Here is a 14,517-nt window from a genome sequence, read left to right as displayed (position 1 = left end):
GCTATATCGATTCACTGCAAATAATATAGCAACACAAATGTCAAGGATTCGTCTTTTTTAAAGCCCACGAAACGGAAGTTGAGTTTGGAGCGATTGAATTTTATCTGACGAGAAGATTGACGACTCGACTTTGTTGACGTACCACTATTTTGAAAAAAAAAAAAAAAGCAAAAAAAACGGAAGTGGTTGCCTTTTCGCGCATGCGCAAATAAATCGCGCAGCGGCAAAGACTTTGGAGCGGACCAAGATGGCGGACTGAGCGGCTGTGGCTTTCCGGGTAGGTCTTAAATGTACGTTCTAAAAGCAAATCCAGTAACAAATACCTATTTTGTCTTTTCTAAAACACACAAAACGGAAGTTGAGTTTGGAGCAATGGCGTGAAGATTGAAGACTTGAGAGCACATGGACGACTACTGCTATGCTAAGATGGCGACGTCATGTAAAAGAGAACATGAGAGAGAATCAGCGCCACCAACTTCCAGCAAATCACCAACGGAGAAAAAGATAAAAACCGAAGATGAAGGTGAGTGAGTTGAAGTTTCGTCATTTGAAAGCCATCATAAGTCCTGAAATGAGTGTAGATGAGAAATTAGCCGACTTTGTTCAAATGTAAACAAAGAACCGCAATGTCAAAATGGATGAAAAACCCCCAGTGGTAATTATGGATGAGCACTGAAATTCTCTTACTTAATGGAACCTTTGTCAACGTGCTCAAAGCAACTTGACGGTAAAAAAATGGAAAACAACATACAAACCCCATTTCCATATGAGTTGGGAAATTGTGTTAGATGTAAATATAAACGGAATACAATGATTTGCAAATCCTTTTCAAGCCATATTCAGCACTACAAAGACAACATATTTGATGTTCAAACTCTTAAACTTTTTTTAATTTTTTTTAAAATTTTGTATTTCATGGCTGCAACACGTGCCAAAGTAGTTGGGAAAGGGCATGTTCACCACTGTGTTACATGGCCTTTCCTTTTAACAACACTCAGTAAAGGTTTGGGAACTGAGGAGACACATTTTTGAAGCTTCTCAGGCGGAATTCTTTCCCATTCTTGCTTGATGTACAGCTTAAGTTGTTCAACAGTCCGGGGGTCTCCCTTGTGCTATTTTAGGCTTCACACATTTTCAATGGGAGACAGGTCTGGACTACAGGCAGGCCAGTCTAGTACCCGCACTCTTTTACTATGAAGCTACATTGATGTAACACGTGGCTTGGCATTGTCTTGCTGAAATAAGCAGGGGCGTCCATGGTAACGTTGCTTGGATGGCAACATATGTTGCTCCAAAAGCTGTATGTACCTTTCAGCATTAATGGTGCCTTCACAGATGTGTAAGTTACCCATGTCTTGGCCACTAATACACCCCCACACCATCACACATGCTGGCTTTTCCACTTTGCGCCTGTAACAATCCGGATGGTTCCTTTCCTCTTTGGTCCGGAGGACACGACGTCCACAGTTTCCAAAAACAATTTGAAATGTGGACTCGTTGAACCACAGAGCACTTTTCCACTTTGTATCAGTCCTTCTTAGATGAGCTCAGGCCCAGCGAAGCCGACTGCGTTTCTGGGTGTTGTTGATAAACGGTTTTCGCCTTGCATAGGAGAGTTTTAACTTGCACTTACAGATGTAGCGACCAACTGTAGTTACTGACAGTGGGTTTCTGAAGTGTTCCTGAGCCCATGTGGTGATATCCTCTACACACTGATGTTGCTTGTTGATGCAGTACAGCCTGAAGGATGGAAGGTCACGGGCTTAGCTGCTTACGTGCAGTGATTTCTCCACATTCTCTGAACCCTTTGATGATATTACGGAGCGTAGATGGTGAAATCCCTAAATTCCTTGCAATAGCTGGGTGAGAAAGATTTTCTTAAACTGTTCAACAATTTGCTCAGGCATTTGTTGACAAAGTGGTGACCCTCGCCCCATCCTTGTTTGTGAATGACTGAGCATTTCATGGAATCTACTTTTATACCCAATCATGGCACCCACCTGTTCCCAATTTGCCTGTTCACCTGTGGGATGTTCCAAATAAGTGTTTGATGAGCATTCCTCAACTTTATCAGTATTTATTGCCACCTTTCCAAACTTCTTTGTCACGTGTTGCTGCCATCAAATTCTAAAGTTAATGATTATTTGCACAACAAAAAAAAGGTTTATCAGTTTGAACATCAAATATGTTGTCTTTGTAGCATATTTCAACTGAATAACTGTTGATAAGGATTTGCAAATCATTGTATTCCGTTTATATTTACATCTAACACAATTTCCCAACTCATATGGAAACGGGGTTTGTATATTGTTTGGTAATTTGGGTCCTAAAACAATCCATTGACACAATAAAATCAGATTTTTTTCTAAATCGGATTTTTCCAGCTGACTGTTTGGATTACAAGTGAAACGTGATTTTTTATCAGACTCCACTAAAACGCCAACAGGCCCCAATGTGGCCCTCAATGTCACGTGCATGGGCAGTTTGATGAAGTCAAAACAAAAGGAAATTGACTGCATTCTGCAAATGAACAAGGAAGTTGCCACTACTACTACTACTTTGCAAAATAAAAGCAAGCACACCTTAAGAGAGTCTATCATTCACAAGACAAGAACACGTTTGTCTTTCTCTTTTTTTGTGTATTTTAAATTGCAGGGGAAAAAAAACGCTAGCAATGGGTGGCTAGCAATGTAGCTAATGGGAGTCATGTGTACGTATGTCATGTTGGAGTCCAGTCCATCAGGAAGCCAGCATATAGTCCTGGGAGGGGGTCATCTTCCGGGCTTAGCCAGGTCATCCCACATCTGTGCATGGAAGAGCCAGCCATCTTGGGTCACAACCCATGTCAGCCAGCACCTCATCCAGACTGGTAGGAGAGGGGGGAGACAGTAGAAAAGCGGCAGATCAACTAGTCTAAACACGGGGTCTATCTAAAGCAGGGGTCACCAACCTTTTTGAAAGCAAGAGCTACTTCTTGGGTAGTGATTAATGCGAAGGGCTACCAGTTTGATACACACTTAAATAAATTGCCAGAAATAGCCAATTTGCTCAATTTACCTTTAACTCTATGTTATTATTAATAATTAATGATATTTACACTTAATTGAATGGTTTAAAAGAGGAGAAAAGACGAAAAAAATGACAATTAATTTTGAAACATAGTTTATCTTCAATTTCGACTCTTTAAAATTCAAAATTCAACCGAAAAAAAGAAGAGAAAAATTAGGTAATTCGAATCTTTTAAAAAAAAAATTAAAAAAGAATTTATGGAACATCATTAGTAATTTTTCCTGATTAAGATTAATTTTAGAATTTTGATGACATGTTTTAAAAAGGTTAAAATCCAATCTGCACTTTGTTAGAATATATAACAAATTGGACCAATCTATATTTGTAACAAAGACAAATCATTATTTCTTCTAGATTTTCCAGAACAAACATTTTAAAAGAAATTCAAAAGACTTCGAAATAATATTTAAATTTGATTCTACAGATTTTCTAGATTTGCCAGAATAATTTTTTTTAATTTTAATCATAATAAGTTTGAAGAAATATTTCACAAATATTCTTCGTCGAAAAAACAGAAGCTAAAATGAAGAATTAAATTAAAATGTATTTATTATTCTTTACAATAAAAACAGTAAAATTACCTGAACATTGATTTAAATTGTCAGGAAAGAAGAGGAAGGAATCTAAAAGGTAAAAAGGTATATGTGTTTAAAAGTCTTCAAATAATTTTTAAGGTTGTATTTTTTCTCTAAAATTGTCTTTCTGAAAGTTATAAGAAGCAAAGTAAAAAAAAATAATGAATTTATTTAAACAAGTGAAGACCAAGTCTTTAAAATATTTTTTGGGATTTTCAAATTCTATTTGAGTTTTGTCTCTCTTAGAAGTAAAACTGTCGGGCAGAGCGAGACCAGCTTGCTAGTAAATAAATACAATTTAAAAAATAGAGGCAGCTCACTGGTAAGTGCTGCTATTTGAGCTATTTTTAGAACAGGCCAGCGGGCTACTCATCTGGTCCTTACGGGCTACCTGGTGCCCGCGGGCACCGCGTTGGTGACCCCTGATCTAAAGACTAGAGTATATAAATTAGTTTCTTTGAGTCAGAAGTTATGAAGAGTTTTTTTACATAGTCGCTTTGGACAATTGCCGTGGGCAGTAACAGGCCAGAGAGATTTGCCGTTTTAGCAGCGCAAATATTACGGCTGCAAAAGCACTGGTTAGAACATTGGCAATGGGTCAGAACCTCCAATTTTATTTGGTAATGCTTGGACATTGCTTAAGTATATGGGATTACCAAAATTGACCCTCGACTAGACCTGCACTACCGTTCAAAAGTTTGGGGTCACCCAAACAATTTAGTGGATTTGCCTTCATTTCTAAGAACAAGAATAGACTGTCGAATTTCAGATGAAAGTTCTCTTTTTCTGGCCATTTTGAGCGTTTAATTGACCCCACAAATGTGATGCTCCAGAAACTCAATCTGCTCAAAGGAAGGTCAGTTTTGTAGCTTCTGTAACGAGCTAAACTGTTTTCAGATGTGTGAACATGATTGCACAAGGGTTTTCTAATCATCAATTAGCCTTCTGAGCCAATGAGCAAACACATTGTACCATTAGAACACTGGAGTGATAGTTGCTGGAAATGGGCCTCTATACACCTATGTAGATATTGCACCAAAAAGCAGACATTTGCAGCTAGAATAGTCATTTACCACATTAGCAATGTATAGAGTGTATTTCTTTCAAGTTGAGACTAGTTTAAAGTTATCTTCATTGAAAAGTACAGTGCTTTTCCTGCAAAAATAAGGACATTTCAATGTGACCCCAAACTTTTGAACGGTAGTGTAGATCTAAGGTGTTACCGTTGTGATGCGTGGGTTCGTGTATTATTTGACCCCAAGTGTCAATTATAGTCTGGAGCGCCATGCTCGCCATTATTTGATGGTTGATCGCGATTAATTTGAGTTGGATCATGGTGATCAGCTGGTAGTTTCACCATCTGCTGCAACGCACTGGTAATCCTGCCCTGAATGCGGACTTGCAGGCACTCAGAAAGTCTACGGGACTGTATTGATCCCGACTGGGAGAATCAACACACCCACTAATTTAATCAGAAAAGGCATTCTTATAACTAAATATTTTTTTAATCAGACGTTTTCTTTATGTCTCTGCAAATATTCCACTCCTCTGATATAACATGTTCTAAAAGAAAGCCTTCTGTGATGAGGTGGCGACTTGTCCAGGGTGTACACCGCCTTCCGCCCGAATGCAGCTGAGAGAGGCTGCAGCATCCCCCGCGACCCCGAAAGGGACAAGCGGTAGAAAATGGATGGATGGATGGGGAAAAAAAGCCTTTGCAGGCAGACAGTTCGTTCTTTCTGTTTGTTTGTGGATACAAAAAAAACATTTTGTTCCTGAAATAATCATTAAACTTGTATATTGTTTTACAGTACCTCTAACTGCACTTTAATGTATTTTCATTCAATATAAAATACAGTATTTTAGTTTTAAAAACTCCACAATATGGGTCACCGCTTGTTGTTTACCAAAGCACTGGTGAGAAGCACTGATGTATACAAGTCATTAAAGAATACAAATTATAGTTTACCATTTGAAAGGGTTGTTTAGTAAATGTTAACTTAAAATAAAAGTCTTATAGTATTCAATACACCCATGATACTTTTGTTTACTGAAGAATGTTTGTGACATACTTGCCAACCCTCCCGTTTTTAGCGGGAGAATCCCGGTATTCAGCGCCTCTCCCGACAACCTCCCGGCAGAGATTTTCTCCCGACAAACTCCCGGTATTCAGCCGGAGCTGGAGGCCACGCCCCCTCCAGCTCAATGCGGACCTGAGACTGAGTGGGGACAGACTGTTCTCACGTCCGCTTTCCCACAATATAAACAGCTTGCCTGCCCAATGACGTCATAACATCTAGGGCTTTTAGAGAGTAGAGTGCACAACTGCGCACACAACAAGGAGACGTTCGAAGGGGAAGGTGTATGTTGCCTGTAAATATGTAGAACAGACTTCTCCATTGAACACGGTGGCCGAAATTATATACTCATCATGAACGGAGAAGTTAAACAGGACAATACTGCCATCTAATGGATGGCCACCGGAACACTGAAATTCAAGTATTTATTTTATGTAAATAAAAAATAAATAAATAAATAAATTTAAAAAAAAAAAAAAATATATATATATATATATATATATATATATATATATATATATATATATATATATATATATATATATATATATATATATATATATATATATATATATAGCTAGAATTCACTGAAAGTCAAGTATTTCATACATATATATATATATATGAAATACTCGAGTTGGTGAATTCTAGCTGTAAATAACCACGCCCCAAACACCCCCCCACCCCCGACCAAGCCCCCCCTACCCCCCCTCCCGATATTGGAGGTCTCAAGGTTGGCAAGTATGGTTTGTGATGACAAGCAAAAAAACAAAACAACCTTTAGAGACAAAAAAAATGTTGTTGTCTTTACCCCCACAAAGACTTTTGAGACATTTGTGATTAAGGGCTATATAAGTAAACTTTGATTGATTGATAAACTTTGAAAACGTACCGAAAAAGAAGCAAAACCGTAGCCCTAAAACCAGGCACGGGCCGGAGCGTGGGTTACCTGTATCGTTGCACCTCGTTTAAGCACAATTATATACATGAACACCTGTTCGCATATATTACCTATATCAAACATGGTGGAAATGTTTGTTACAAGATACTGCAGTAGTAGTAGTAGGGATGCGGTACTCGCTATAATCCTGCACGGGACAATCCGCTTTAATAATTTAAAAAGTCTTTATATTAATCAAGTTCGGATGAGAAGAAAAAAATTATCGTCAGCATTTTTTTTGCCATACCGCCCAGCCCTCGTCTAACGGAGTATCCGTGAATATAAAAATCGCCCATGATAGCTATACTATCTGCATGAGTCACCAGATCGGCAAATAATTCAGAGAAATCGCTGATGAAGTCCGAATAATGCCCCGTAGGGCAGTAGACGATTGCCAGATAGAGTGGTAGAGGGACTACAGTCCTCGTAATAAGAACCTTTAATGAATTCTACTTATTACTCGGACTAGGGTTAATGTTGGAACAAAATAACAAAAATGCCCCAAACAATGGTTTTGAAAGAAAAAGAATAAGAAAAATAAATGCTCGCAAAACCTTTGACAGCTTCTACTCTCTTGTCCACCTTCTCATTGTGTTCCTTTGAGTTCTCGCTCTTGATTGGCACTCTGCTATCCTGTCTCATGTGTCTCAAATGACAAATTGGTGCATTTCTCTTATTGAATTATTCGATTCAACCCGACGAATCATTGGAATTCAGCTGCGGTAAAGATGGGCTGGGCTCGGCACAGCCTATCACGGATCAGTAAAAAATAGGCAAATATCGGCCTTTGAGTTCAAATGATTTTGCTGACATTTTGGTCCCAGCTTGCGATATCCACAAGATTTCAAGGCACATCTTTCCTGAAACTGTCGGATTTGTGGTATCCCAATGGCCATGGGAAAATATGTTTTCTGTGACTCTAGTCCTCTTGTCTTAGCCAAGTCATGTAAACATGGATCATCATTCTAACACGGCACTAAATGAATGGCCATGAAACACTTCACCTACATCAGGGGTCACCAACCTTTTTGAAACCAAGAGCTACTTCTTGGGTAGTGATTCATGCGAAGGGCTACCAGTTTGATACACACTTAAATAAATTGCCAGAAATAGCCAATTTGCTCAATTTCCCTTTAAGTCTATGTTATTATTAATAATTAATGATATTTACACTTAATTGAACGGTTTAAAAGAGGAAAAAACACGAAAAAAATGACATTTAAATTTTGAAACATAGTTTATCTTCAAATTCGACTCTTTAAAATTCAAAATTCAACTGAAAAAAAGAAGAGAAAAACTAGCTCATTCGAATCTTTTTGAAAAAATTTAAAAAATAATTTATGGAACATCATTTGTAATTTTTCCTGATTAAGATTAATTTTAGAATGTTGATGACATGTTTTAAATAGGTTAAAATCCAATCTGCACTTTGTTAGAATATATGACAAATTGGACCAAGCTATATTTCTAACAAAGACAAATCATTATTTCTTCTAGATTTTCCGGAACAAAAATTTTAAAAGAAATTCAAAAGACTTTGAAATAATATTTACATTTGATTCTACAGATTTTCTACATTTGCCAGACTAATTTTTTTAAAATTGTAATCATAATAAGTTTGAAGAAATATTTCACAAATATTCTTCGTCGAAAAAACAGAAGCTAAAATGAAGAATTAAATTAAAATGTATTTATTATTCTTTACAATAAAATAAAAAAAATTACTTGAACATTGATTTAAATTGTCAGGAAAGAAGAAGAAAGAATTTAAAAGGTAAAAAGGTATATGTGTTTAAAAATCCTAAAATCATTTTTAAGGTTGTATTTTTTATCTAAAATTGTCTTTCTGAAAGTTATAAGAAGCAAAGTAAAAAAAAAAAGAAGAATTTATTCAAACAAGTGAAGACCAAGTCTTTAAAATATTTTCTTGGATTTTCAAATTCTATTTGAGTTTTGTCTCTCTTAGAATTAAAAATGTCGGGCAAAGCGAGACCAGCTTGCTAGTAAATAAACAAAACTTAAAAAATAGAGGCAGCTCACTGGTAAGTGCTGCTATTTGAGCTATTTTTAGAACAGGCCAGCGGGCTACTCATCTGGTCCTTACGGGCTATCTGGGGCCCGCGGGCACTGCGTTGGTGACCCCTGACCTACAGTATATAGTTCATAGAGCAAAATGTGTTGAGTTCAAGGAGAAATACCTCATGGACCATATCTAGGGTCGGGCATCAGGCATCGATGGAAACTGAGACGTACAGTACAGGCCAGTTTGGACACACCTTCTCCTCATTCAATGCGTTTTCTTGGGGCAGTATATCTCGGTTGGTAGAGTGGCCGTGCCAGCAACTTGAGGGTTCCAGGTTCTATCCCCGCCTCCACCATCCTAGTCACTGCCGTTGTGTCCTTGGGCAAGACACTTTACCCACCTATTCCCAGTGCCACCCACACTGGTTTAAATGTAACTTAGATATTGGGTTTCACTATGTAAAAACGCTTCGGGTCACTAGACAAAAAGCGCTATATAAATTTAAATTCACACTCCACTTTATTTTCATGACTATTTACATTGTAGATTGTCACATCAAAACTATGAATGAACACATGTGGAGTTATGTACTTAACAAAAAAGGTGAAACAACTGAAAACATGTTTTATATTGTAGTTTCTTCAAAATACCCACTCTTGCTCTGTATACTGCTTTGCACACTCTTGGCATTCTCTCGATGAGCTTCAAGATGTAGTCATCGGAAATGCTTTTCACTTCACAGCTGTCCTAGTTTTGATGCCTTCAGTGACAATCTACGCTGTAAATAGTCCTGAAAATAAAGAAAAGGCTTGGAAATGATTAGGTGTGTCCAAACCTTTGGCCTCTACTGTACATTCCGATTGTCTCAGAACCGTCAATTCCTACTTTTGATGCCCAGTCCGCCAACCTGAAGAAAAAAACGACCCAACAACCACTAGATACCATCGAATAATAAACAGGAAGTGTGCGTGCAAGTATGGATAGCGTGTGGCGGCACTCAAAAGTTTGTCTTAATTTTTAGGCGATTGATTGATAATGATTACAGTGCGACATCATTATTTTATGCAAAAGGAGCTACAAATATCATCAAACACCTCTGCATTTATGGTACGGAATTGCTAGTGACTCGTTTTTGACGAGCTGCACCTTTGGTCTTCCTTGGCGTCCAACCAGTCAGAATCAACGAAGGAAAACAATCGATTGAGGTATAAAACCAATTGTACAGCTAACTTGGACTTTTACAGGTCGTTCTTTTTGCTTTGTTTGATATTCTGTACCTGGTTAGCCCATTAGTGGGAGCTGAGTATATGGTTAAAAATATTCATGACTTTGTTCAAATTCAGCTAAACATGTGAACGTGTACTCCTCTGGAAATAAACTATAAATAATCAAGTTTAAAGGTTCAATATTTATATATTGGCTTAAAATAGCCTAATTGCATTTTAGTTTAAGTAAATGAAGAAATCCTTTTTGACCCTGCCTTTAAAAAGAATTAGGATTTGTTGGGAGCCAGAAACAAAACGAGGATTTTGAATCGGGACCAAAATCGTCCAATTTCAAACAATTCCCAATCTTAATAATGTCTGAGTCAAAGTGTTTTTGTGTTGGTTGTGTCCCACAGTCATCCAGCAGCTGATTAGTTATCCAGAGGTACTTCCCACTGAGTCCTGGGTAGGGCGCTGGACTCTGATGCAGGAGGATGCACAGCCCCCCCACACCAAAAAGGAAGAGGAGGAACTTTCGATCCCTCAGGAGGGAGAGTGTCTTCTAAGGCCGGAGGAAGCTGATCCCACCAAGTCGCCAGTGACTGTTGTCTCTGTGAAGACTGATGATGATGAAGAGAAACCACCTGAGACCTTTCGTTGGTTGTGTCCTGCAGACAACCAGCAGCTGAGTAGTCATCAAGAAGAACTTCCCTCTCAGCTGCAGTGGGTTGATTCTAATCTGAAGCAAGAGCATCCACAGCCAACCCAAATTAAAGTGGAAGAAGAACAATTCTGGATCACTCAAGAGGAAGAGTGTCTTCTAGGGACGCAGGAAGCTGATCTCAACAAGTTGCCCCTGACTGTTGTCACTGTGAAGACTGAAGATGATGAAGAGAAACCACTAATTGGACATCCAGAAGAACTTCCACCTCAGCTGCGGATTGAGGGCTCCACTTTGAAGCAAGAGAGTCCCCGGCCCCCCCGCTTTAAAGAGAAAAAGAAGGAATTCTGCATAATGCAGGAAGCTGGTCTCACCAAGTCGCCACTGACCGTCTCTGTGAAGACTGAGGATGATGAAGAGAAACCGCAACCAGACAAATTCTTAGCTCCACTATCAGATAGTGAGGCTGAAGACGACGATGAAGAACCTTTGAGCAGCGATACAGACTGTGAAGGTGATATGAGGACTCACACTGACAACAAACATTCTAAATGCTCTAAAGTGAAACATCTGAGCTGCTCGGTGGGTGGTAAAAAGTTTACTCACAAAAAGTGTTTGACCCGACAGATGAGAACACACACAAGAGAAAGACCATTTAATTGTTCAGTTTGCGGTAAAAAGTTTACTCACAAGAGCAATTTGACTCAACACATGAGAACACACACAGGAGAAAAACCATTTAATTGTTCAGCTTGTGCTAAAAACTTTACTCACAAGACCAGTTTGACTGAACACATGAGAACGCACACAGGAGAAAAAACATTTGATTGTTCCGTTTGCGCTAAAAACTTTACTCACAAGACCAGTCTGATTCAACACATGAGAACACACACAGGAGAAAAGCCATTTGATTGTTCAGTCTGTAGTAAAAGCTTTTTTCAAAAGAGCCATTTGACTGGACACATGACAACACACACACGAGAAAAATCATTTAATTGTTCAGTTTGTGCTAAAAACTTTACTCAAAAAAGCAGTTTGACTCAACACATGAGAACACACACAGGAGAAAAACCATTTAATTGTTCAGCTTGTGCTAAACACTTTACTCACAGGAGCAGTTTGACTCAACACATGAGAACACACACAGGAGAAAAACCATTTAATTGTTCAGTCTGTGGTAGAAGCTTTTTTCAAAAGAGCCATTTGACTGGACACATGAGAACACACACAGGAGAAAGAACTTTTAAATGTTCAGTTTGTCTCAAAAACTTTACTCACAAGAGCAGTTTGACTGAACACATGAGAACGCACACAGGAGAAAAACCATTTAATTGTTCCCTTTGCGATAAAAACTTTACTCACAAGGGCAATATGACTCAACACATGAAAACACACACAGGAGAAAAACCATTTAAATGTTTAGTTTGTGGTAAAAGCTTTTTTCAAAAGACTCATTTGACTAGACACATGACAACACACAAGAGAAAAGACGTTTAATTGTTTTGTTTGTGATAAAGGCTTTTTAAAGAGCAAGCATTGACTGTACACATGAGAACGCACACTGGTGAAAAAACTTTTAATTGTTCAGTTTGTGATAAAAGCTTCACCAAAATACATACTCATATAGTAGTACAGTTGTTATTAGTGAGAATATACTTATTTTAAGCTATTTTTGGGTTCATTGAGGTTAGCTACTTTTACTTGTTTTGAAAAGTCTTGACAAGCCAAATTTTCTTGTTCTATTGGCAGATAATTTTGCTTAGTTCAAATAAAATACCCCTCATATTTGTATTTTTTGTTCTTCTTTTTGAACACTGACTTTTTGCAGTGTAGCGGCAGCATGTACATGCTGAAGAGTGCAGGGCCAAGAACCCAACCCTGGGGAACTCCACACGTTACCTTAACATAGTCCGAGGTCACATTGTTATGGGAGACGCACTAATAATTAGAACATTTCAGCTTTTTCTCATTACAGAACGATTTTTTTGTACTTTTTCCCCACACTGACAAAAGACATTTTCGAAACCGGTCTGTGTTTGGGAGCGCCTGCGTAGTTTGTATTAAAATTATTAGAAGGACACGAGTGTTGCGGGCCTTGCTTTTTCTTTGTCTTTTCCTTATGCAACCAGCTGCCACTTCAGCTGCACAATTTCTACATACAGCTCAAAGGAAAAGAATAAAGAAAACCCCAAAATTGAGCAAATAAACACATGTTTGCACCAAGCATAGACAAAGAACAAAACAAATACAGCATTTCAACATCCACATACTGTACACCGCAGGGGCCTCTGCATCCATCCACCTCCCAAAAGAGGACAACACGTCACTTTCTCCTAACACTATTACACAACATTGTCACAACACAAACACAATTCCATGATCATTGATGTACACTTCCGGCATCCAAATGGAAGGTGAGTAAAACCCCATCCTTGCTGTCCTACCTGCACGTCTTGTCCGTAGTGGTTCGTCTGCATCCCGGGAGGACGAACCCCGCAGTAAGCTGCAAAACCCCCCGTCGTGACAGTTACAGAACCTGGAGGTTCTGCTACGGAGGCTGTGGAACCTCTTTCTAGAGTCCAGCAGTGAAAACAGTCCTTGGTGGGGGTGGGAGGAGTCTCTGCAGATTTTCTGAGCCCTGGTCAGGCAGCGGCTTTTTGCGATCTCCCGGAAAAAGCCACTCTCTGCAGAGACTTCCAGTCTGAGGCACTGCAGGCTCCAGTTTAGTTTATTATTATTTCTTCGGTCAATCGTCAACAAAATAAACAAACAGTTGTACATTCATAGATTGAAACTTCCAAGTCCAGACAGAGATGCAGTTGGTCAGCAGGCTCTCTATAGTGCCTCTGTAGAATGGGATGAGAATGGGGGGAGGGAGCTGTGCTCTTTTCATCCGACATATATATAATACATATCACTGTGTAGATTTTAGGCCAATTTTAGAGGATTGAGACTTGGTTTTCTCATTTTGTTATGTTATGTTATTTTCATTTATTATGCGCCCCCCAACCAACTGTTACATCAGCCCAGGGCGCAGCCTGAGTAGAGAAACAAAAAAAACAGAAACAAGAGACCAAGACACACAAAGACCAAAGTCTGCGGGCTATAGAGTGTTTTCTATTGGGGCTCCAGTACTATGGAATGCCCTCCTGGTAACAGTTAGAGATGCTACCTCAGTAGAAGCATTTAAGTCCCATCTTAAAACTCATTTGTATACTCTAGCCTTTAAATAGACCCCCTTTTTTAGACCAGTTGATCTGCCGTTTCTTTTCTGCTCTGCCGCCCTCTCCTTCGTGGATGGGCGGGGGGCACAGGTTCGTGGCCACGGATGAAGCGCTGGCTGTCCAAAGTCGGGACCCGGGGTGGACCACTCGTCTGTGCATCGGTTGGGGACGTCTCTGCGCTGCTGACCTGTCTCCGCTCGGGATGGTCTCTTGCTGGCCCCACTATGGACTGGACTCTCACAATATTATGTTAGATCCACTATGGACTGGACTCTCACACTATTATGTTAGATCCACTATGGACTGGACTCTCACAATATTACGTTAGATCCACTATGGACTGGACTCTCACTATTATGTTAGATCCACTATGGACTGGACTCTCACAATATTATGCTAGATCCACTATGGACTGGACTCTCACACTATTATGTTAGATCCACTATGGACTGGACTCTCACACTATTATGTTAGATCCACTATGGACTGGACTCTCACACTATTATGTTAGATCCACTATGGACTGGACTCTCACACTATTATGTTAGATCCACTATGGACTGGACTCTCACTATTATGTTGGATCCACTATGGACTGGACTCTCACAATATTATGTTAGATCCACTATGGACTGGACTCTCACACTATTATGTTAGATCCACTATGGACTGGACTCTCACTATTATGTTAGATCCACTATGGACTGGACTCTCACAATATTATGTTAGATCCACTATGGAC

The 14,517-nt window shown here is 39.1% G+C and overlaps 1 protein-coding gene across 1 annotated transcript; it reads left to right on the top strand.

Moving 5' to 3' along the window:
- The first annotated feature begins 144 nt into the window (after window positions 1–144).
- LOC133632372 (zinc finger protein 25-like) lies at window positions 145–12,587 on the top strand. The gene is made up of 3 exons (XM_062024762.1): window positions 145–277; window positions 359–523; window positions 10,307–12,587. Exons 2-3 carry the CDS (start codon window positions 403–405, stop codon window positions 12,046–12,048), a joined length of 1,863 nt encoding a protein of 620 aa, XP_061880746.1. The 5' UTR covers window positions 145–277; window positions 359–402; the 3' UTR covers window positions 12,049–12,587.
- Window positions 12,588–14,517: the final 1,930 nt, after the last annotated feature.

Source organism: Entelurus aequoreus, linkage group LG17 (genome assembly GCF_033978785.1).
Source record: "Entelurus aequoreus isolate RoL-2023_Sb linkage group LG17, RoL_Eaeq_v1.1, whole genome shotgun sequence".
Taxonomy (NCBI): domain Eukaryota; kingdom Metazoa; phylum Chordata; class Actinopteri; order Syngnathiformes; family Syngnathidae; genus Entelurus; species Entelurus aequoreus.
The sequence above is the reverse complement of the archived record's forward strand: the minus strand, read 5'-3'. Positions and strand labels throughout refer to the sequence as shown.

What these genes read in the sequence shown, in the direction of transcription:
- LOC133632372 (XM_062024762.1), top strand. Translation starts at nt 403, where the DNA reads ATGGACGACTACTGCTATGCTAAGATGGCGACGTCATGTAAAAGAGAA. An exon ending in GATAAAAACCGAAGATGAAG is followed by an intron (nt 524 to 10,306) that starts GTGAGTGAGTTG and finishes TGTGTCCCACAG; the next exon opens with TCATCCAGCAGCTGATTAGT.